The sequence below is a fragment of the Anomaloglossus baeobatrachus genome, chromosome 8 (assembly GCF_048569485.1).
Source record: "Anomaloglossus baeobatrachus isolate aAnoBae1 chromosome 8, aAnoBae1.hap1, whole genome shotgun sequence".
NCBI classification, from domain to species: domain Eukaryota; kingdom Metazoa; phylum Chordata; class Amphibia; order Anura; family Aromobatidae; genus Anomaloglossus; species Anomaloglossus baeobatrachus.
The window spans coordinates 85,695,189-85,718,883 of NC_134360.1; the positions used below are offsets into that span (position 1 = coordinate 85,695,189).

The 23,695-nt window shown below is 47.0% G+C and overlaps 1 protein-coding gene across 2 annotated transcripts in view; it reads right to left on the reverse strand.

Annotated features, from left to right (window-relative positions):
- Positions 1–23,695, reverse strand: part of CAPN9 (calpain 9) — a 378,590-nt gene that overhangs the window by 190,323 nt on the left and 164,572 nt on the right. For both annotated transcript variants that reach the window (XM_075321862.1, XM_075321863.1), the window contains exons 7-9: positions 21,930–22,015; positions 19,497–19,574; positions 14,386–14,546 (exon numbers count right to left, since the gene is read on the reverse strand). In XM_075321862.1, coding sequence (XP_075177977.1) covers positions 14,386–14,546; positions 19,497–19,574; positions 21,930–22,015 — 325 coding nt within the window. The remainder of the gene's footprint in view (positions 1–14,385; positions 14,547–19,496; positions 19,575–21,929; positions 22,016–23,695) is intronic.

Sequence of the window (23,695 nt, forward strand, 5' to 3'; positions counted from 1 at the left end):
AAAAAGTAGTTCAAAATTGAAAACCCTTCCCAAACACTACCTTAAATATCACAATTGTGGCCTAAAAATCAGAGGTATTGATAAAACTCTGTGGTATTAGAGGCAGAAAACAAATTATTAGTTCAAAAAGAATGTAAGTGAATCTTGACACTAAACACAATGTCACCAATGGGACTTAATGAGAAAGTGGGCTTTATCCCGTTTCTTTCAGGATTGCTAAAGGTACACTCACACTAAGCAACATCGCTAGCTGAGGCACGACTTTCTAGCGATGTTGCTGTGTGTGACCTCCAGCAACAACCTGGCCCCTGCTGTGAGGTCATTGGTTGTTGCTGAATGTCCTGGACCCTTTTTTAGTTGTTGCTGTCCCGCTGTGAAGCGCACATCGCTGTGTGTGACAGCGAGAGAGCAACAACTAAATGTGCAGTGAGCCGAGAGCCGGCTTCTGCGGACGCTGGTAACCAATGTAAACATCGGGTAACCAAGAAGCCCTTTCCTTGGTTACCCGATATTTACCTTAGTTACCAGCGTCCACCGCTCTCTTGCTGTCAGTGCCGGCTCCCTGCACACATATCCAGACTACACATTGGGTAATTAACCCGATGTGTACTCTGGCTAGGAGCGCAGGGAGCCAGCGCTAAGTGGTGTGAGCTGGTAACCAAGGTAAATATCGGGTTGGTTACCCAATATTTACCTTAGTTACCAAGCGCAGCATCGCTTCCACTCGTCTCTGCTGGCTGGAGGCTGGTCACTGGTTGCTGGTGAGATCTGCCTGTGTGACAGCTCACTAGCAACCCGTGTAGCGACGCTCCAGCGATCCCTGCCAGGTCAGGTCAGATTGCTGGTGGGATCGCTGGAGCGTCGCTTAGTGTGACGGTACCTTAACTATACCACTATATCTCATCTCTGTCCCTAATTATTGCAATGTTTTTTAATATGTGGTTTTAATTATTGTTATCTTTTGGTTGGTCCAGTTTTTAACATCTGCTGGTGGGTCAATATAGATGAGGGATTATCATCTCTACTATCTTGGTTCAAGTGGGCTTTCATCAAGTATAAATACTCTTCAATCAACATTTAGTACATTGCTGTGACTATGTGCTTAGATTTGTACATGTTTCACTTAATTTAATTTTCAACAAAAAAATTAGTCTTAATGATAATTGTATTATTGTTGTACATGTAATGCTATCACAGTGTTTCAGTATTTTTTATTTATTATATACACATTATTATGTTGATGAATGTTACACATGTGCTTATATAATCGCATTATCCTTCTTGCACTCTCACACTTTTCATTCTATGTCACTTTCATCATCCTCTATGATGAAGGTTAAACAATGGCTTATATAATTGTATTATCTTTCTTGCACTGTCTCACTGTTCAATCCATGTCACTTTCATCACCGTGTTCCTTCAAAATTCCGTTTTACGGTCACCTTGCACACAGCATGCGCATTGCCATATAATCATATCCAACATGTATGTCCCCTATGAACAGCAAGAAAATGTCCACCGTTGTGCGCATGCGCACGGAGCCCTGCTGCCTAATTCATGCCGCGCTGGCAATGAATTTACGCGTTCCTCGCATGTATATGACGTCAATTGGGTCATGTGTTACCCAGCTTGCTTTTGGTACAATGATAGTGACAGGTCGCTGTTTTCTATGATGCCAGCAATTCACATGTATGCGCCATATGTTTGGCATTTGAACACTAAAAATTGTGCATATATGCCTAGCAGGACTGACCTATCTTTCCCTTGAAAAAGCATTTAGCGAAACGCACATCAGGTTGTGTGTCGGACATCCTCATGAGTAAGTAGTGCATTGTGCAGTGTACTTTGAGTAGTTTATTAATACTGAATAGTCCACACTGTACTGATTTATTCAATAATACTATAGAGGGCTATCTATTCCTTCACTTGAATGTTCTGCATCTGCACTTTATGGTTTAACTACCCAAGCTTTCCCATTAGATTTTATTCCACTTGGGGTATATATCCTCCTTATTTTAACCTGTATCTGCCAATTTTTGTTACATTTTTGTTGTATTTTAAATATTTCTCAATAAAATTAATAATTTTTATTTCTTGGTAGTTCTGTTCTATTGCTCCTGCCACACTTGGTTTTGTTTAGTTTCTCTTCGGAGCATTCCACCAGATAGGATGTTTGGTGGTGCCTATTTCAACTGAGATGGCTCCTGACTTTCATTACATGTATATGTTCTATGAATCTTCTATTGATTATTCACTATTTTAAAGTGCAGGATTCCAATCCTCATAGACTTATATGGGGATCGGCATTCAGGCAGAAATCTGGAATTCTGATCACGATCCGGGTTTTTTTTTTTAATCCAGTTGGACCCGCCAATTCCGAATATCTGTGGGTTTACCCATCACCAATAGTAAGAGCACCAAATAGGGTAGAATGTGTGAATAAATATAAAAATAATTGATCAAACAATCCCCAAGGCATAAAAAGGAGAGGGTATATTCAGGACAATATATACTGTACCTGGTACATTATCAATACTTATGTAACTAGGCCTTTAATTCCTTAGTGTGACACTGAGATGATACTAATGTATCAATGACAGGAAAGGATATACAAAGTAACAGCACTAAATGAGGTAGAATGTGTGAACAAATGTAAACATAATGGATCATATTAAAAAGAAATAAACTTTAATTTTCATTAAGTGACAATACAATAGAAAAAAAGAATTATATTAAGAGAATGCCCTAGGAGCAGGATTAAAAAATAATTGGATTAAACACTCCTCGGGGCATAATAAGGAGAGGGTATATACAGGACAGTATATGTCTAATTAATTAATAATTATGTAACTAACCCTTTTAAATCCTTGGTTTGGTATAGAGATCACACTAGCTTTTCAATGACAAGAAAGGATATACATAGTAACAGCACCAAATGAGGTAGAATATGTGACTAATAGTGATGAGCGAGTACTAAAAAGCTCGGGTGCTCGAGGCTCGGGCCGAGCATCCCAAGATACTCGTGTACTCGGCCCGAGCACCGAGCCCAATGTTATCCTATGGGAGACCCGAGTATTTTTATGAAATGACCCCCCGGCAGCATGTAGAAACCCTAAAAATGTCACAAACGTCTCAGAAGAGTGCTCAAATGACATGGCAACAGCATGGGGAAGACCCCTTGAAGCATTTATCACTCAAAAGTCACAGCTGTGAACAATTTTATCCGAGTTTTATGCCATTTTTACGGACTCGCCAGAAAACCTTCCAAAATGACACCAAAATGAATTTTCATGGCGGAAATGTTAAGGGCACATACCCAATAGTGAGATAGAGCTGGTGTATGTTACTTTTTGAGATTACATGAAAGATTTTACGTGAAAACATTGTGTGGCACTCCGATGTCCCTGAGAAGAGACGTACATGAAGGCCTCTTGAGTCTAATGTGCCCATTTTGAGGAAGTGAGTCTTTGTAGTATTTTCCTTTGCCAGGGAAGTCCAAAATTGTGAGGTTCACCAATGCCCCTGCATACAGACGTGCATGAGGGCCTGTAAACCTGAAGTGCCCATTGTAAGGAAGTGGGTCTATTGTAGTATAGCCCTTTGGCAGGGCAGCCAAAAAATGGGAGGCTCCACATTGTCCCTGGATAGAGACGTGCATGAGGGCCTGTAAACCTGAAGTGCCCATTGTAAGGAAGTGGGTCTATTGTAGTATAGCCCTTTGGCAGGGCAGCCAAAAATTGGGAGGCTCCACATTGTCCCTGGATAGAGACGTGCATGAGCGCCTGTAAACCTGAAGTGCCCATTGTAAGGAAGTGGGTCTATTGTAGTATAGCCCTTTGGCAGGGCAGCCAAATATTGGGAGGCTCCACATTGTCCCTGGATAGAGATGTGCATGAGGGCCTGTAAACCTGAAGTGCCCATTGTAAGGAAGTGGGTCTATTGTAGTATAACCCTTTGGCAGGGCAGCCAAAAATTGGGAGGCTCCACATTGTCCCTGGATAGAGACGTGCATGAGCGCCTGTAAACCTGAAGTGCCCATTGTAAGGAAGTGGGTCTATTGTAGTATAGCCCTTTGGCAGGGCAGCCAAATATTGGGAGGCTCCACATTGTCCCTGGATAGAGATGTGCATGAGGGCCTCAAAACATTGTTCCCATTGCAAATGAGCGGGTCTCCTGTCGTTGTAATGTCCATTCTGAAAGAATGGGTGAAAAAATTTACCACTGGGGGTATACCTGAAACAACGGCCTAACTATTGTAACGGTCATCATGGTGGCGCATGAGGAGAAGGAGGAGCAGTCCAGCGATTATCCAAAGTCCAGAAGTGTGTACCCATGGGTGAGTGGAGGTACATGGCAAATTCCCGTTACAAACTTTAAATTCCGCTCTCATTTGCTGGTGGTGTGGTGAAGTCTGGCCCAATCCAACCCTTGTTCATCTTGATCAGAGTCAGCCTGTCAGCATTTTCAGTTGACAGGCGGGTGCGTTTATCTGTAATGATTCCACCTGCGGCACTAAAAACACGCTCTGACAAAACGCTAGCGGTAGGGCAGGCCAGGACTTCCAAGGCGTAGAGAGCCAATTCATGCCATGTGTCCAGCTTGGATACCCAATAATTGTAAGGCACAGAGGAATGTCGGAGTACAGTTGTTCGATCTGCAAGGTACTCCTTGAGCATCTGGGCAAACTTAGGATTTCGTGTGGCACTACCCCGCACCTCAGGGGCTGTGGTACGTGAGGGGCTGAGAAAACTGTCCCACATCTTAAAGACTGTTCCCCTACCTCTGGCGGATTGGACTTGTGCCCCTCTCGGCTGTACGCCTTGGTTGTCCACTGATTCCTGACCTATGCCGCTAGCGTTTTGTGAGGGGAATGCTTTGCCTACTTCCGTGACTATGGCCTTCCGGAACTGCTGCATTTTGGCTGACCTCTCCGCCTCGGGAATAAGAGACATAAAGTTCTCCTTGTAGCGTGGGTCTAACAGTGTTACCAACCAGTAATGATTGTCGGCCAAGATGTTCTTAACGCGAGTGTCACGAGACAGGCAGCTTACCATAAAGTCAGCCATGTGCGCCAGACTCTTAACAGCCAGGACTTCAGTAGCCTGACCAACACGTTGACTGAACATTCTGTCCTCCTCCTCCTCCTCCTCCTCATCTACCCTGTCCTCTGGCCAGCCACACTGAACCGAGGATATGACTGGTGTGCATGTCATATCCTCAATTTGGCCGGAGAGTTGCTCCATGTCTTCATCCTCCTCCTCGTCATAGTCCTCCACTGCACGTTGTGATGAGACGAGGCTGGGCTGTGTGTTATCACCCACACCCACTACTGTTTCTTGCTCCAACTCATCGCGCTCCGCCTGCAATGCATCATGTTTGTTTTTGAGCAGAGACCGTTTTAGAAGGCAGAGAAGCGGTATGGTGACGCTAATAATGGCGTCATCACCACTCACCATCTTGGTGGAGTCCTCAAAGTTTTGGAGGATGGTACATAGGTCGGACATCCATCTCCACTCCTCAGGTGTTATGTGTGGAGTTTGACCCATTTCCCGACGGCTTAGGTGATGCAGGTACTCAACAACTGCCCTCTTCTGCTCAGATATCCTGACCAACATGTGCAGAGTTGAATTCCAACGCGTGGGGACATCACACACCAGTCTGTGAGCCGGAAGATGCAAACGGCGCTGAAAGCCGGCAAGGCCGGCTGAAGCAGTAGGTGACTTTCGAAAATGTGCAGATAGGCGGCGAACTTTTACCAGCAGATCAGACAGCTCTGGGTATGACTTTAGAAACCGCTGAACCACGAGGTTGAACACATGGGCCACGCATGGAACATGTGTCAGCTGGCCTCGCCTCAAAGCCGCCACCAGGTTCCGGCCATTGTCACACACGACCTTTCCTGGCTTTAGGTTCAGAGGTGTGAGCCAGTGATCTGCCTGCTGTTTCAGAGCTGTCCACACCTCTTCTGCATTGTGGGGTTTGTCACCTATGCAGATTAGCTTCAGCACAGCCTGTTGCCGCTTCGCCGAGGCAGTGCTGCAGTGCTTCCAGCTTGGGACTGGTGTGGAGGGTAAAGTGGATGAGGATGCGCAGGAGGAGGAGGAGGCTGAGGAGCATGACATTCCGGAGCTGTAGAGTGTGGGTGAAACCCTGACTGAGGTAGGGCCTGCAAACCTTGGTGTGGGAAGGACGTGTTCCGTCCCTCGCTCAGACTGGGTCCCAGCTTCCACAATATTAACCCAGTGTGCCGTCAACGAGATGTAGCGGCCTTGCCCACAAGCACTTGTCCACGTGTCTGTGGTTAGGTGGACTTTGGCTGAAACAGCGTTGTTCAGGGCACGTGTGATGTTTTGTGACACGTGGTTATGCAATGCGGGGACGGCACACCGGGAGAAATAGTGGCGGCTGGGGACCGAGTAACGTGGGACAGCTGCCGCCATCAGGTCGCGGAATGCTTCTGTCTCCACCAGCCTAAAAGGCAACATTTCCAGCGCAAGCAGTCGCGAAATGTTAGCATTTAGAACTGTGGCATGTGGGGCGTTGGCAGTGTATTTGCGCCTGCGTTCAAAGGTTTGCTGAATGGATAACTGAACGCTGCACTGGGACAAGGACGTGCTTGATGATGGTGTTATTTCTGCGTAGGCAACTGCAGGTGCAGGGCCGGAGGAGGCTTGTTCGCAGGCAGCATGGACAGGGGATTGGCTCGCATGCACAACAAGCGAAGACGTAGCAGTGATATCAGCAAGCACTGCTCCTCGACTCTGTTGTACATCCCACAAAGTCGGGTGCTTGGCTGACATGTGCCTGATCATGCTGGTGGTGGTCAGGCTGCTAGTTTTGGTACCCCTACTGATGCTGGCATGGCAGGTGTTGAAAATGGCCTTTTTAGAATCATCTGGAGCCAACTTAAAAAACTGCCAGACTCGGGAAGACCTAACATTTGTACAGGCACCTTGTGTCGTGTTGTTGTTCCGGGGAACGGTTGCCTGACTTCTGCCTGGGGCCACCACCCTGCTTCTTACTGCCTGTTGGGATGCTACGCCTCCCTCCCCCTGTGCACTGCTGTCCTCGCTCTGCATATCCTCCTGCCAGGTTGGGTCAGTTACTGGATCATCCACCACGTCGTCTTCCTCTTCTGCACCCTGCTCCTCCTCCTGACTTCCTGACAATTGTGTCTCATCATCGTCCACCCCTTGTTGAGACACGTTGCCAACTTCGTGAGAACGCGGCTGCTCAAATATTTGGGCATCTGTACATACGATCTCCTCATGACCCACTTCAACAGGAGCTGGCGAGAGGCCAGAATGTGCGAATGGAAACGTGAACAGCTCTTCCGAGTGTCCAAGTGTGGGATCAGTAATGTCCGTGGACGTGTACTCAGCCTGGTGGTAGGAAGGAGGATCAGGTTCTGAAATGTGCGGTGCAGTATCATGGCTACTGACACTTGACCGTGTGGAAGACAGAGTGTTTGTGGTGGTGCCAATCTGACTGGAAGCATTATCCGCTATCCAACTAACAACCTGTTGACACTGGTCTTGGTTCAAGAGCGGTGTACTGCTGCGGTCCCCAAGAATTTGAGACAGGACGTGCGAGCGAGTAGATGTGGCCCTTTGTTGTGGCGAAATTAGAGCTTGCCCACGACCTCGGCCTCTGCCTGCACCACCATCACGTCCACTTCCTTGTTCGTTGCCAACGCCCTTGCGCATTTTGCAATGCTGTGCTGACGTGTATTCACTAGACTTGTGCGTTATATCCAAGTTTGTGCAAACGCACACAAGTGCACCTGTACGCTGCCACCGACAGGCACACACGTGCGGTTTTTAAATGCAAGCACGGACGCACTAAGAACCTAACAGCTTTTTAGGAGCGACAATTACTGAGAAGTCTGACACTATCAGGACTGTTTTAGACTGTGTACACCAGCCCCAGATATGATGAAGGCTGGTATACGGTCACCACTAGGAATGGCTATATACCCTGCCTGCCTGCCTGTATACAGCTACAATAGTCCTGAGAAGGACTCTTCTGGTCACTAGCCTGTATTCCGACCTGGCTATACCCTGCCTGCCCTGCCTGTATACAGCAACAATAGTCCTGAGAAGGACTCTGCTCCTGTACTCCGACCTGGCTATACCCTGCCTGCCTGTATACAACTACAATAGTCCTGAGAAGGACTTCTGGTCACACTGTTTGCAGCCCTGCTACGGAAATAACTATAAAGGGCCGCAAACCTTTCCCTGAAGCAGCGACCCTCTCCCTGCACTGACTGTCTGGATGGCTGTGTGCAGAGCACAGTACGCCCGCCGGTATAAAGGCTCGGTCACGCTGTGCAGGCCGGCCAATCACTGCAATTCCACAACTAACAGGGCTGTGGCATTGCAGTGGTCTGCCAGCCAATCCCTGCATGAGGGCTGGCTCTCAAAAGAGCGCCAACATGCAGGGATGAAGACCACGAGTACAGCACGAGTATCGCGAGATTACTCGGTCCCCGCCGAGTAGCCCGAGTACAGTGATACTTGTGCGAGTACCGAGTAGTGACAAGCATACTCGCTCAACACTAGTGACTAAATATCTGTGTTTTTCTCTCCCCCCTGCAGGACATAATGGGTAAGCTGGACATCAATACCTAATTGACCCTATTGCACTGTCACCGACATGCATTTTTGGATATTTACATTTATTCACACACTTTACCTTATTTGGTGCTGTTACTATGTATATCCCTTCCTGTCATTGATAAGTAAGGCCTAGGACATGCGGCGAGAAAAACGGAGCGAGTGGAATGCGATAAAACATCGCATTCCACTCGGACCAATATTACCCTATGGGCTAGCTCTCATGAGCGATTATTTTCTCAGCCCTAATTGCACCGAGAAAACAGTCACAGCATGCTATAGGTGGAATGCAACTCTGTTCCACTCACACCCATGCAAGTCTCTGGGGCGAGAGAAACATTGCACTGCTCTCGCATTTATTCCGGTGTAATGCAAGAGCAGTGCGATTCTCGTATCAGCCGTCAACGAGGAGAAAGGGAGATAAATCCCTCCCTCTCCCCACAGCGCCGGCCCTCCCTAGTGCTGGCCTTCCCCCCGCAGCTGTGGTCTGATCGCACTAGCGGACCACAGTCGCATGACCCTTGCATGACTCTCGGCTCCCGCTGTTCTGCGAGCGTGAGCCGAGTGTCATACGAGGACTCGCAGTAATCCCCGTGTGGTCCCGGCCTTAGTGTGATCTCAGTATCACACCAGGGATTTAAAGGGCTAATTACATAATTAGTGATAATGTGCCAGCTATACAGTATATTGTCCTGTATATACCCTCTCCTAATTATGCCTTGGACAGTGTTTGATCCACTTATTTTTTATGCCTGCACCTAGGTCTTTCTTTTAATACAAAATATTTTTTTATTATTGTATTGCTACTTAATGAAAGTACGGTATATTTCTTTTTACTATTTTGTACTTCATTGAGGAAATTAGCCTTGAGCTATTCACAGGCTGCTACATGCAAATAACTTGATAATTATATGGATGTTTGTAGCTAAACCGTATGTTTGGTGCTTTTGCTATATTTATAAAATAAAAACTTGCCTCTATGACTGGAAAACCCTTACTCCGAGTAATCAGGGCAATAAAGTATATTAGCAAGGTCACCAAGTAATGGTTTCATAAACTTTCCCTTAGATTGGATTACTCCTGCCATCATCTTTTGAAATCCAGGAAATATACTTACGTACTTACATGATCCTCTGTCATGCCTCTGTCATGCCACTCGTAGTGTATATTAGACATGCACATAGTATAAATACAGACCTTCTATAGAGAACAATACCCCAACTATCTAACTACCAGGCTAAGTAATATAAAAATATTAAAGTATTATACTTGACTGTCCCTGGCAGACTTTGTCCCCTCTTCTGGCTTGCCACGCAGTGGGTCGGATGGGCACATGACGCCTTGATGTCATCAAGACGCCTGACGTCCCTTGTGTGGCTTCAGCTCTAGCAGGTCACAGGCAAGAATTAGCCTGCATCCTGCTGGAGTAAGTGAGGGAGCATGAAGTCCAGGCTCAGTGCCCCGCCTTAGCTGTTAATCATGGAGGCATCCTGAGGACGCCGATACAGTTAACAGTGTCTCAATCAATTCGACCCATGGTTGGACTGGCCCATATAGCCTGGCCAGTGACTAGTTGCAGTAGCCACATACATGATGTAAATGTGGCGCCCTGGACAAGCCAGGACGTCACAGGTACTGCAACAACACACCCCACACCCCGATTAGGCACATCAGCCGTACACACAAAATCCTTGTTGCCTCCCTCCAGGGGCTGATGTCCACACCAGGTGGGGTGGAGCCAGGCGGTTGGCTCCTCCCACCAAGGAGTTCACAGTCCTGGAGGCGGGAAAAGGGTTCAGTTCAGTTTTGGAGTGGAGTTGAAGAAGTGGTAGTGGAGGAGCTGACTGGCCGTGTCCGGGTACGTGGCCCGGGCACAGAAACCGCAAGGTTGGCAGACGGTGGTGACCGTCTGCAGGCGAGGCCGATTGACGCACAACCGTAAGGACCGGGAACGGGCGGTGGCCCGCCGGAACCGGACCAGGGAGCTAAGAGAGGCCAGCACCATTCGGCAGGGCCTACAGACCCCGACCAGGCTTGGAGTCGTCGTTAAACCAGTCAAAAATGTCAGCGACTGGAACCTCCAGGGTTCCCCAGCAGCAAAGACCCGACTATAGGCAACCGCTCAACTGTGAAGGGAAATACCGCTACAGCCACAGCTAGAGTTCCCAGGGCGAGCGCCTGCGGGCAAAAGGGGCTCCTCCGGCAACTATACCGCTGGGGAGCGGGTTACCGGTGGGAAGCCATCGGGGCCGAGAACACAACACCGGTGCAAGGAGAGACAGTTACCGCCAACCTACCGTGAGTGACCGCCGCAGCTGTCTGTGGTACTCGTCCATCCAGCCGTTTGTTTTACCAGAGACTCCGTGTACGTTACTGGCTGAGTAAGTACCACCGTGCCGTCTGGCACTGTGCTGCCCCCGCGACCCTGCACCCGGCCAAGCCCCGCAATCCGCCTTACAGTCAACAACTCCGGGCCCCGGGACTACCAAAATCCCCCTACCCACGGAGGGGAGAGAAACATCCCAGCTGCTCCCTGTCATCGCTCCCGGGATCCCCGTACAGAGCAGAGGTGGTGCCCCAACCTCACCACACACCGTGGGTGGCGTCACAAACCGACATCCCAATCCCCACCAAACCATCCCTTTCACTCACGGGCGAGGAGCGCCGCTCGAGTCCCCGGATCCGGCCCACCGCTCGAGCCACCGAGCAGCAGCAGCAGCCGGACCCGAGCCGTAAGCGCGATCGAGCAGCGCAACCACCGCCCGCGCAACCCCTGCCCGCGACATAAACACTTAAAGGAGTTATCCGACATAAACTCAAAAATTTTTGTTAAGCTAATCTGTGCTGTATTGTCATAGCTAACACCTACATTGTTATTTTTTGTTTTCTAACTTTTGTTCCTCTTGAATTCACCCTTTATTCTCTGCAGCTTCTTGTTTACATTCAGATCCAGCAAACATGACCACTTCCTGTGCTGAACCTCAGTCAGAGCTGTCACCACCCAGCCTCAGTGTCCAGCCTCGCCCCCTGCCCGCCCCCTGCACACACATTCCCTGTCAGTATATTCTGCCCCAGCACCTGACCTATTATCACTACAGCATTGCAAATAACAGCCCCACATCGGGCTCTGCACCACACACATATGGCTCTGTACCGCACACGCACACATATGGCTCTGTACCGCACACGCACACATATGGCTCTGTACCGCACACGCACACATATGGCTCTGCACCGCACACATATGGCTCTGCACCGCATACATATGGCTCTGTACCGCATACATATGGCTCTGTACCGCACACGCACACATATGGCTCTGCACCGCACACGCACACATATGGCTCTGTACCGCACACATATGGCTCTGCACCGCACACGCACACATATGGCTCTGCACCGCACACGCACACATATGGCTCTGCACCGCACGCGCACACATATGGCTATGTACCGCACATGCACACATATGGCTCTGTACCGCACACACACACATATAGCTCTGCACCGCACACATATGGCTCTGTACCGCACACATATGGCTCTGCACACGCACACATATGGCTCTGCACACGCACACATATGGCTCTGCACACGCACACATATGGCTCTGTACCGCACACGCACACATATGGCTCTGCACCGCACACATATGGCTCTGCACCGCACACATATGGCTCTGCACCGCACACATATGGCTCTGCACCGCACACATATGGCTCTGCACCGCACACGCACACATATGGCTCTGTGACGCCCTGGGCAAGCCAGGGGTCACAGGTCATTACACCACCACACCCTACACCCCAGTTAGGAACACCAAAGCTAACCCAAAATCCTTGTTGCCTTCCTCCAGGGGCTGATGTCCACACCAGGGGGTGGGCCAGGCGGTTGGCTCCGCCCACCGAGGAGTTCACAGCTCTGGAGGCGGGACGAACCAGTGAGTCAGCTCAGGGGAGAGCTTAAGTGAAGGAGTAAACAGCTAAGATGAGTTAAGGGAGTGAAAGTAGTGAAGTGAAGGAAGTAAAGTGGAAAAGGAGGAAAGTAAGAGCGGTGACAGTAAGAAAGCCTGAAGTGGGTCCAGCTGTGTGCAGGACAGAGTCAGCAAGGTCAGCAACGGCGGTGATTGTCCGGAGGGGTGACCGTTTGGAAGTTCCTGGAAGGACCGCGGATGGGTGGTGGCCCGGCGGTCTGGAGCAGTGTACAAAGGACAGTCAGCACCAGGGCAGGGGCCTCTCGGACCCCGGCAAGGCTAGGAGTCGCCATAATTTGCCAAATCCGTCAGTGAAGGGGACGTAGATCCCCCAACAACCAAGTCCCGATTGAAGGCAACAGCCCAACCATTACAGTAGAGACACCGCCACCGCCAGGGCACCAGTTTCTAAGGGCCAGCGCCTGCGGTCAAAGAGTAGAGCTCCTCCGGTCCAGCTTGAAGCCGGGGAGCGGGTTACCGGTGGGAACCCATCGAGACCATCAACAACATTAGGTGCAGGAAAAGGGACATCACCGTCACCTACTGGGGAAAGCAAGTGCAGCCGTCCGTGGGAACTGTCTTTCCAGCCGTGTGTTTTACCGAGAACTGTGTCAACGTCTCAGGCTGAGTGAGTACCACAGTGCCGCAAGGCACAGCGCTGCCCCCGCGTCCCTGCACCCACCAAGCCCTGCATCTCCCACCTCATCACTGGGCCTCGGGATCACCAACCCCTACCCACGGAGGGGCAACACAACAACTGGCTGCTCCATACCATCCCTCCCGGGATCCCCACACAGAGCAGCGGTGGTGTCAACAAATCACCACAACCGTGGGTGGCGTCACGGACAATAAACAATCCCCACACCCGAATTCCCCTTTCACTCACGGGCGAGGAGCGCCGCTCGAGAACCCCCGGGATCCGGCCCACCGTTCGAGCCACCGCTGAGCAGCCGCAGCCGGACCCGAGCAGGGGGGTGAGCGCAGTGCTGACACCCTCCTCCCCGCCCGCGACAGCTCTGCACCGCACACGCACACATATGGCTCTGTACCGCACACGCACACATATGGCTCTGCACCGCCCGCCCCCCATCCCCTTCGGGAACACATGTAAGGAATACATACTCACCCGTCCTCTGTCCCCGCCGCTCCTGCACGTTCGCGCGCTGTCTGTGCTCTGACGTCACCACTGTGCTGAAGAGAGCTCAGACAGCGGGAGGGACAGTGATGAGAAGCAGCGCTGCGCTGCTTCTTATCAGCACTTTCAAATGTACCGGCATCTGTGATGCCGGTACATTTGAATGTGTGATCCTGAGCAGGGGGCCCGGGTGCTGGAGCTGACACCACGGCAGCTGCCGCCAGGCCCCGCCCCCAGGTCACGGACCCCACAGCAGTGCAGGGGGAGGTTACTGGAGAGTAACAGAGGTGCGGGGGAATGTGTGGGAGGGTGCAGGGAAGGGGGCGGTGACTCCTCGCAATGTACAGCCCAGCAGGGAGGCGACAAGCTGTTCCACATTTGCATGTCAACATGGCTCTGCCCATGTTGACATGAAATGACCGGAAGCAGCAAAATCGCGGCAGGAGTGGTCACATGACCGCTCTGAGCCGGGGGAGAGGGGCTGACAGCAGGGCAGGTAAGTGGTCTCTATCTACTTACCTGCCCCAATGTAGCCCAATAGGGAAATAAAAAAAAAAGTCAAAGAAGCCAGATAACCCCTTTAATTGCTGCAAGGCAAGAGGTGGGTGTTTATTCAACAAATGGTTAATACATGTTTATTAGAATGACAATTTATGGAATACCTAGAAAGTTTCGGCATCCGCCAGCAGTAGATCCTCTAACCCAGCTTCCTTGATGAACTCTCACTTCCCACTTATGTTTTGTGTCATCATCTAGAGCATCAGGTGTAAGGTTACAGATTTCAATTTTATCAAAGTATCTCTTGAAGTCCTCATATTTCATCCTACATAAAAACAAAAACTTATTTAGCCAATTGAAATATACATTAAAAAAAGCAATAAGTAATATTATTTAAATACTGAAATAGCAACAAGAATAGCAACAATTTTGACATAACAAATGCAGTCACAGAGAGTGTAACAGTGACCAGAAAGAAGGGGATTTACTGACAACAGCGCCTTCTTAAGTGTTGAGGAAGCAGAGGCATGTGAGAAAAATCAATTTTTTTTTCTTAATGTGTTGGAGAAAAGCCTGAAGACAAAAAACATAAGGGTGGCAGGACAGTGAATATTATTAAAGAATGGAGCCAGGATGGGGAACATTTTAAAGATGTAGGACATTATTAATGGATAGGGAACAATATTACATGATGATGGGGTCATTATAATAGGATGGGAGCCAGAATGTGGAACATTATTACAGGATTGTGGACATTATTACAACATGGTTGAGAATATTACTAGAGATGAGTGAACCTATTCGATAAAGGATCGCCAATTTCAAATTCGGTACAAGCCTTAGCTTGTTCATTCGGGCTCGGTAACACAAACACTTTCTCCAAAAGTCGGTAATGTTCGGTCTTGATCGCATTTTAAAAAAATCTTTTTCAATAACAGGTTATGCCTTTGGATAGGATTGTGGTACTGTATGATAAATATTATGAGTGGAAGGGGTGGGGACTTGGGAGAAGCCAAACGCGCGTAGCGCCATTTTTGTTTTTTCTTAACTGCATTTGTAGATGTCCCTGCAGCCAATCACAGCGCAGTAACACATCCACAAGGTTCAGACACAAAGCCTTGTGTCATTGACTGCCTAAGTCACTTGCCTGTCTGCATATAAATGTGGTGTCAGCATCAATTTATGAATGTGACACATTAGAGAAGGTGCTTCCGCCGGGGCACCGGTGGGGCTGCTAGACAGTTAGCTTAGCTAGGGGCTTAATAATAGATAGCTGAGATAGATCAACCGCATCTGCTGCTTCTTCCTCCTCCTGCGTCACCATCAAAACTATTCTCACACAGGTATCCACTTGTTTACTCATTGAAGTAGGTGGGAATGAGAGCCTGTCAGCTATTACGGAGGTGACCATGACTGGTATTTTTGACCAATGTGAGACACCGAGGCCAAATTCTGTGTGTTGCATGGACCAGACTTCCCAGGTGTGCAAACACACTATGTGGAAATGGGGGGGGGGAGGGAATTGATACCGCTGTCCTGCTTTCTGCCTGAAAGATTTTTAAATCTCAAGACTCCAATATGGGTCTCCAAGTTGTGTCTTGTCTGTAGTGCAAGGGTGCTGTGAGCAAGAGGCCTATACCTGTCACTCATGCATCTCTTGATTTTTCCAAATTAAAATGCCAGGCCACATCATGTAATCGTCCGACACAAAAGCGCCTTCTTGCTGCAGTATCTGCAACATGATGTCCGTATTGTTTGAAATAGTGCTGACTACTGGATTGCCATTCTGTTAGATCCACGGTACAAGAGTAAATTTAGCAAGATGCTTCCCCCCCCGGAAAGGGATGTGCAGATGCTGGAGTATCGAAACAAACTTGTAGACCACTTAACATTAGCGGCAGTGGTGTATTAATGGATAAGTGCATCATGCTGTCCCCTGAAAGCATAGAGTGTCTAACTTTCATAAAGATGAACACATCATGGTGGTACATCAGCACCCTGCGGTCGCCCATCTCCCTGTACCGCCAAACCCCAACGGGTCCCGAGGCCACCATCCCTGTCCACGGAGGGGTTAACAACTTGCTGCACAACATCTCCCTGGGGTGCCCCATAACTGCAGCGGTGGTGTCCAATATCACCACATACCGTGGGTGGCATCATGAACTCCGGGCCCAGCTCATACATATACGTCCTACATCCACCATCCCATCACCCCCCTTTTCACTTGAAATGGCCGCAAGACCCCCGGGTCTGGAGACTCTTGAGCCACCCACAGAAGGACTGGATCTGAGCAGCGCCGGCTGCTGGCACGGGGGCGGCACACTAACAGAACTTCCCACACATACACCTCCCACACACCCCTTATTACACCTTACACGACAACCTCTTTGTGATTTAGCACTCCTGGTTTATGTTTATGTAGTCTTCCCCTTTCAAACAAATGGTTCTCCCACACCTTTCAGACACCTGACACAAAGATTAATTATTTATTTCCTGCATGAGTTGGCAATATTGTGAAGGCACTAACATGTACCAATACCTACAAATGCATTTCACTGCATAATTTGGAGCAGACACAGAAAAGTGCCAAGAAGACCTTTTTAGCTTGTTCAATAGCACATTTTCAGCAGGCAATAATAAGAATACCTATAAATGTGTTTTACTGCAGAATTTTGAGCAGGCAATTAATATTGTCAAGAACAACGTTTTAGCTAGTTTCCTAGAAAATCTATAGCAGGCCAGGCATGGCTAACTAGCAATACCTATAAATGTGTTTACGTAATTTTCAGCAGGCAATTAAAATTAACAAGAGCTACTTTTTGCATATCTCCCTAGCAACTTTTTAGGCCACGCTCAGCTGACTAGCAATGCCAATAAATGTATTTGTGTAATTTTCAACAGGCAATTAAAATTGGCAAGAACCACTTTTTACATACTTCCCTAGCAACTTTTTAGGCCACTCATGGCTAACTAGCAATACCTATAAATGTGTTTGGCTGCTGAAAATTATGCAATTAAAATTAGCAAGAATTACTTTTTACATACTGTACATCCCTAGCAACTTTTTAGGCCAACTTTTAGGCTTTTTAGCTAACTAGAAATAATATCTATAAATGTGTTTTTGAAATTTTCAGCAGGCAATTAAAATTGTCAAGAACAACTTTTTAAGATTCTTCAATAACAACTTTTTAGGCCACTCACTGCTAACTAGTAATACCTATAAATGTGTTGTCATACTTTTGAGCAGGCAGTAATACATAACAATACCTATTTACGTGCTTTACTGACAACTCTTTAGCAGGCACTACAAATACCAATCCCTATTTCTATCAGGAAATGTGGAGATTTGTGGCACACACACCTTTTCCTACACTGCACGTCTCTATTCTAAACTATTGTTCTCCTTTCTATCTCAACTACCTAGCATTAACCCCTAGGTAAGCTCACTGTCTTGCAGCCCTGGTGGCAGCACCTTCTTTAATGTTTGACATTCACAAAATGGTGCAGACGCCACATGTTTGCAATTTATATGCACACTGACATATAACTTAGGCAGCCAATCACAGAGGCCCTTCTGTCTGAACCTTGTGGATGCTTGCTGCGCTGTGATTGACTACAGCAACATCCACAAATAAAGTTAAGAAAAAAATGGTGCCAAGTGGCTTCTCCTGGTCCTGAGTCTTTGCCTCCTCCACTGATTTTACACATCCCACATCGGAAAGCACCACAATCCTATACAAAAGCAGAAAATGTTATTACAGCGTTTAGGGGCAGAAAATGAACAAAAATGAATATTACTGACTTTTGGAAAAAGTGCTCAGGGTTACCAAGCCCAAACAAACAAGCTAAGGCTCGTACCAAATTTGAAATTGTCAAACCTTTACCGAATAGGTTTGCTTATTCCTAACTCCCAGGTGCTTCACAGGTTTTTATAACGTTGATCCATGAAAATGAAAAAATGCTTTTATACCACAAAAATGTTGCTTTAACCCCACATTTTTCATTTTCACTAGGGTAACTTGGAGATATTGTACCATAACATTTGGTGTGCAAGTTGTATGCCAATATGCCACATATGGTGTCAAAAACTACTTTTCAGGAACAGTACAAAGTGAAGAAGAGAACTCACCAAATACTCATAGTGTGCATGTGGCCTAAGACTGGATTCAGAAATACTGGATTCAATACTGTCAAATACTGTCAAATTTCCAGGCAGTAGAAAGAGGCAGACCTAAAATTCACCAAATTTGGAACTGTAGCTCCTACTGTTTGAGAAGTTCGGTGCACCCTTATACCGTATAGTCAAAATTTGCAGCACATATTAGTTGGCTAATTGGGGAAGGCAAGGTCATTTTTGCGGGTACCCTTAAAATCTCTGTGCAGCTTTAGGTCGCACTTTTCTTTTATTCATATTTAACACTTATTAAAAACTTTATAAAAAAATGTTTATTATTTTAAAATACATCATATCTCGATAATTATACATATCTTTATAAATTCAGCTAGTTGCCCTTTGAACAGCTGTTAATGTTGACTTACAGTTTAGCTTTGTATTTTAGCTCTTAAGGGTGCTTTACACGCTGCGACATCGCCAGCGATTGCTAGGGATGTTGCGAGCGATAGAACCAGCCCCCGTCGTTCGTGCGACATGTGGTGATCGCTGCCGTAGCGAACACTATCGCTACGGCAGCGTCACACGCACATACCTGTTCAGCGACGTTGCTGTAACCGCCAAACAATCCCTCCTTCAAGGGGGAGGTGCGTTCGGCGTCACAGCGGCGTCACAAAACGGCCGCCCAATAGAAGAGGAGGGGAGGAGATGAGTGGCCGGAACATGCCGCCCACCTCCTTCCTTCCTCCTTTCCGGTGGATGCAGGTAGGATGATGTTCGTCGTTCCTACGGTGTCACACACAGCGATGTGTGGTACCGCAGGAACAACGAACAATCTGCAGAATGAAACACCAACGACATTATGATTAGGAGTGACGTGTCAACGATCAACGATTTTTGACGTTTTTGCGATCGTTGATTGTCACTCCTAGCTGTCACATGCTGCGATGTCGCTAACAACGCCGGATGTGCACCACAAACACCGTGCCCCAACAATATATCGTTAGCGATGTTGCAGCGTGTAAAGCACCCTTTAGTCTGAGAACAAGAAATCAACTGATATTTTACATCCTATTACTTAAAATCTGTTATTTGGAGTTACAGAATAAGTCATATTTATAATGAATCAAGAGGATATGGTCAATGAACATAAAATTGATGTACCAGAATTCACCATCATCCAAAGATGTTTGAGAAAGGCGTATTCTTTCTGCTGGGTCAACAGAGTTCCACTCTGAAGAGCTGTAAGAAAATGAAGAATGGTTCCAATATTCTGTATTTAGTTATTTATGTTAAGAAATAGCCGATACATTACATGTTATATTACAGAAGAAAGGGGAAAAGTAGGTAAAATGTTAGTGTTTCTTTATATTCTTCAACCTATCGTTCACTGATAAGAGATATGGGAGACTGTTCTCATAAGATTGAATGATATTACCTGATAGCTAAATGGTTAAATGGCACAATATATTAGGGCCAAATAGTGGAGCAGAAGTGATTCCATACTATTCTTACACAGAGCAGCATTGTATAGTAATTCTTCTTAACCCCTTCACGACCGGCCGATTTTTCGCTTTCCGTTTTTTTTTCCGCCATTTTTTTTCTAAGACGTAACTTTTTTATTTTTTAGCCAATATGGTCATGTGAGGGCTCATTTTTTGTGTAACGAGCTGTACTTTTAAATGAAACCATCAGTTTTACCATATAGTGTACTGGAAAACGGCAAATAAATTCCAAATGCAGAAAAATTGCAAAAAAAGTGCAATAGCACTATGGTTTTTGAGATATTTTATTCACTGTGTTCACTATATGGTAAAACTGATGTGTGGGTGTGATGCCTCAGGTCAGTGCGAGTTCGTAGACACCAAACATGTATAGGTTTACTTTTATATAAGGGGTTAAAAAAAAAATCGGAAGTTTGTCCGAAAAAAGTGGCGCACGTTTTACGCCATATTCCGTGACCCGTAGCGTTCTCATTTTCCGGGATCTATGGCTCAGTGACTGCTTATTTTTTGCATCTCGAGCTGACGTTTTTGCGGTACCATTTTTGCGCAGATGCTACGTTTTGATCGCCTCTTATTGCATTTTGCGCAAAAGCTGTGGCGACAAAAAAAACGTCATTTTGGCCTTTGGAATTTTTTTGCTGCTACGCCGTATACTGATCAGATTAATTGATTTTATACCAAATGTGTGTATATTTTTTATTTTTTTAACCCTTTAATTTTCAATGGGGCGAATGGGGGGTGATTTGAACTTTTAGATTTTTTTGGGTTTTTTTTAAAACTTTTTTTTTTACTTTTTTTTTTATTTTACTAGTCCCCCTAGGGGGCTATTGCGATCAGCAATCCAATCGCTCTGCAGTATCTGCTGATCACAGCTACAAGGCTGTAAACAGCAGATACGCTCTCTTTCTCTTTTGCTGTGCCGCTGGCACAGCGAAAGTGAAAGCAAGTCAGGTGTAGTACAGGAGTCATCACATGACCCTGAGTTACCATGACAACTATCGGAAGTCACGTGATCGCGTCACGTGACTTCTGGTATCGGGCGGTAAGTAAAAGTTTATAATGGCGCTGTCACATATTGACAGCGCCATATAAGGGGTTAAACGGCACGAGCAGATAACGATTCTGCTTGTGCCTAGCAGGCACACATCTCAGCTGTGAAAATCAGCTGAGATGTGTGCCGATCGCAGCATGATGCTGCTGGCAGACCGCGGGCAGTAACGTTATGACCGCTAGGACGTAATTTTATGGCCCGCGGTCGTTAAGGGGTTAAAGGGGTGATCCAAAGGCCCCAAAAATGTCATTGAAATTCTTAGCTATTTTATGTTGTGATCTATACTATTTTTTAATAGCTCACACTAAAAATTCTCTATCCTTCCCTAACTACACTAAATGCTATTGTATTTTTTCTACTTCCTCTGTGATGACATTTGGTTTGAGAATCCCAGTGCATGATGAGATACTACGTAAAGCATCATCAGCGACAATTGCATCAGGGGCTGGGCTACTCCCAGCATGCTGTGCAGTGTAGGTGAACAAAGGAATGATCCAGCTTCACGTTTCCATAAAAACACAGCTTTAATGAAAAACTTTTTTAAAATACAAAAAGAATATTTTTCTTGTAATAAAGATAAGCCACAAAAGTATACCATCCCTGAGTCAGGAAAAATCCGAAGGTTCTTTCAACCGCACACCAGACGCGTTTCGAGCATATGGCTCTTAGACCCTGGTGACAATGCTGTGCAGTGTACAATATGCACAATGACAGTGGGCTCTCTGTTGCCTGCTCATATTAAAAGTAATGAGCCGACAACAAATTAGAGCACACTATCAGTGTGCGTGTGCGGTTTCATAATGCCTGTGTGCACAATATAAAATAGTGTGGCAATTATCCATCATAGTTGGCAGAATTGGGACATAATCTAGCCACACCCTTAAAAAATGAGCACCAGTTTGATAGGAAGTGAATGTAGAATGTAGCCAATTTTGCATTAATATGAGAATAGAATAACAATAATAACAATAAGTAATAACAATAATAATAATAATAATAATAATAAGTAAAAAACTAACAGTGAGAAAAATAAGTTCTTACTTGTCACTCCATGGTCCATTCCATTCAACTTGCCCCCAAGGGTTCCTCAATCTGATCAGCTGTATCATTTGTCCTCTATAATTCACCTACAGAAAATGAGTAATACACTAACACACTGCTCAAAAGAAAAGAAGGGAACACTTAAATCACACATCATATCATGGTGAATAAAAGGCTCAAGTTAAAAATATTTACTTGTGTAAAGTTATTCGACAGATGCTCTCAAAGTATAGGGCAAAAGCATAAACTAAAGATAATTTATAGTAGATGTCTAGATCGGTGGGGGTCTGACATCTGGCACCCTTTTGATCAGCTGCGACTGTATATAAAAACATTGACGGACTCTATAATGCACAACTCCATTCACTTGCATATCAGTTACTGCTGGGTATTACAGAACAGCTTCACACTTAAGGTACCGTCACACTAAGCAACTTACCAGCGATCCCAACAACGATAGGGATCGCTGGTAAGTTGCTAGGAGGTTGCTGGTGAGATGTCACACTGCGACGCTCCAGCGATCCCACCAGCAACCTGACCTGGCAGGGATCGCTGGAGCGTCGCTACACGAGTTGCTGGTGAGCTCACCAGCAACCAGTGACCAGCCCCCAGCACCGCGTGGAAGATGCTGCGCTTGGTAACTAAGGTAAATATCGGTAACCAACCCGATATTTACCTTGGTTACCACCGCACGAAGCTACACGTGCAGAGAGCAGGGAGCAGGGAGCAGCGCACACTGAGCGCTGGCTCCTTGCTCTCCTAGCTACAGCACACATCGGGTTAATTACCCGATGTGTCCTGCAGCTAAATGTGCACAGAGCAGGGAGCAGCGCACAATGCTTAGCGCTGGCTCCCTGCTCTCCTAGTTACAGCACACATCGGGTTAATTACCTGATGTGTGCTGCAGCTAAATGTGCACAGAGCAGGGAGCAGCGCACACCGCTTAGCGCTGGCTCCTTGCTCTCCTAGTTACAGCACACATCGGGTTAATTACCCGATGTATGCTGCAGCTAAATGTGCACAGAGCAGGGAGCAGCGCACACCGCTTAGCGCTGGCTCCTTGCTCTCCTAGTTACAGCACACATCGGGTTAATTACCCGATGTGTGCTGCAGCTAAATGTGCACAGTGCAGGGAGCAGCGCACACTGCTTAGCGCTGGCTCCCTGCTCTCCTAGTTACAGCACACATCGGGTTAATTAACCCGATGTGTCCTGCAGCTACATGTGCACAGAGCAGGAGCCGGCACTGACAGTGAGAGCGGCGGAGGCTGGTATCAAAGGTAAATATCGGGTAACCAAGGACAGGGCTTCTTGGTTACCCGATGTTTACATTGGTTACCAGCCTCTGCAGAAGCCGGCTCCTGCTGCCTGCACATTTAGTTGTTGCTGTCTCGCTGTCACACACAGCGATCTGTGCTTCACAGCAGGACAGCAACAACTAAAAAATTGGCCCAGGACATTCAGCAACAACCAACGACCTCAAAGCAAGGGCCAGGTTGTTGCTGGATGTCACACACAGCAACATTGCTAGCAACGTCACAAAAGTTGTTCGTTAGCAGCGATGTTGCTAGCGATGTTGCTTAGTGTGACGGGGCCTTTAATGAAGCTCCACATTGCAGCTTTGTTTACATCCATACGGCATTGGAGTTTATTCATGGGGTTATGAGATACAGTGGAACCTTGGATTACGAGCATAATTGGTTCCGGGACTGTGTTCTTAAACCAAGTTACTCTTATATCAAAGCAAATTTTCCCATGAGAAATAAT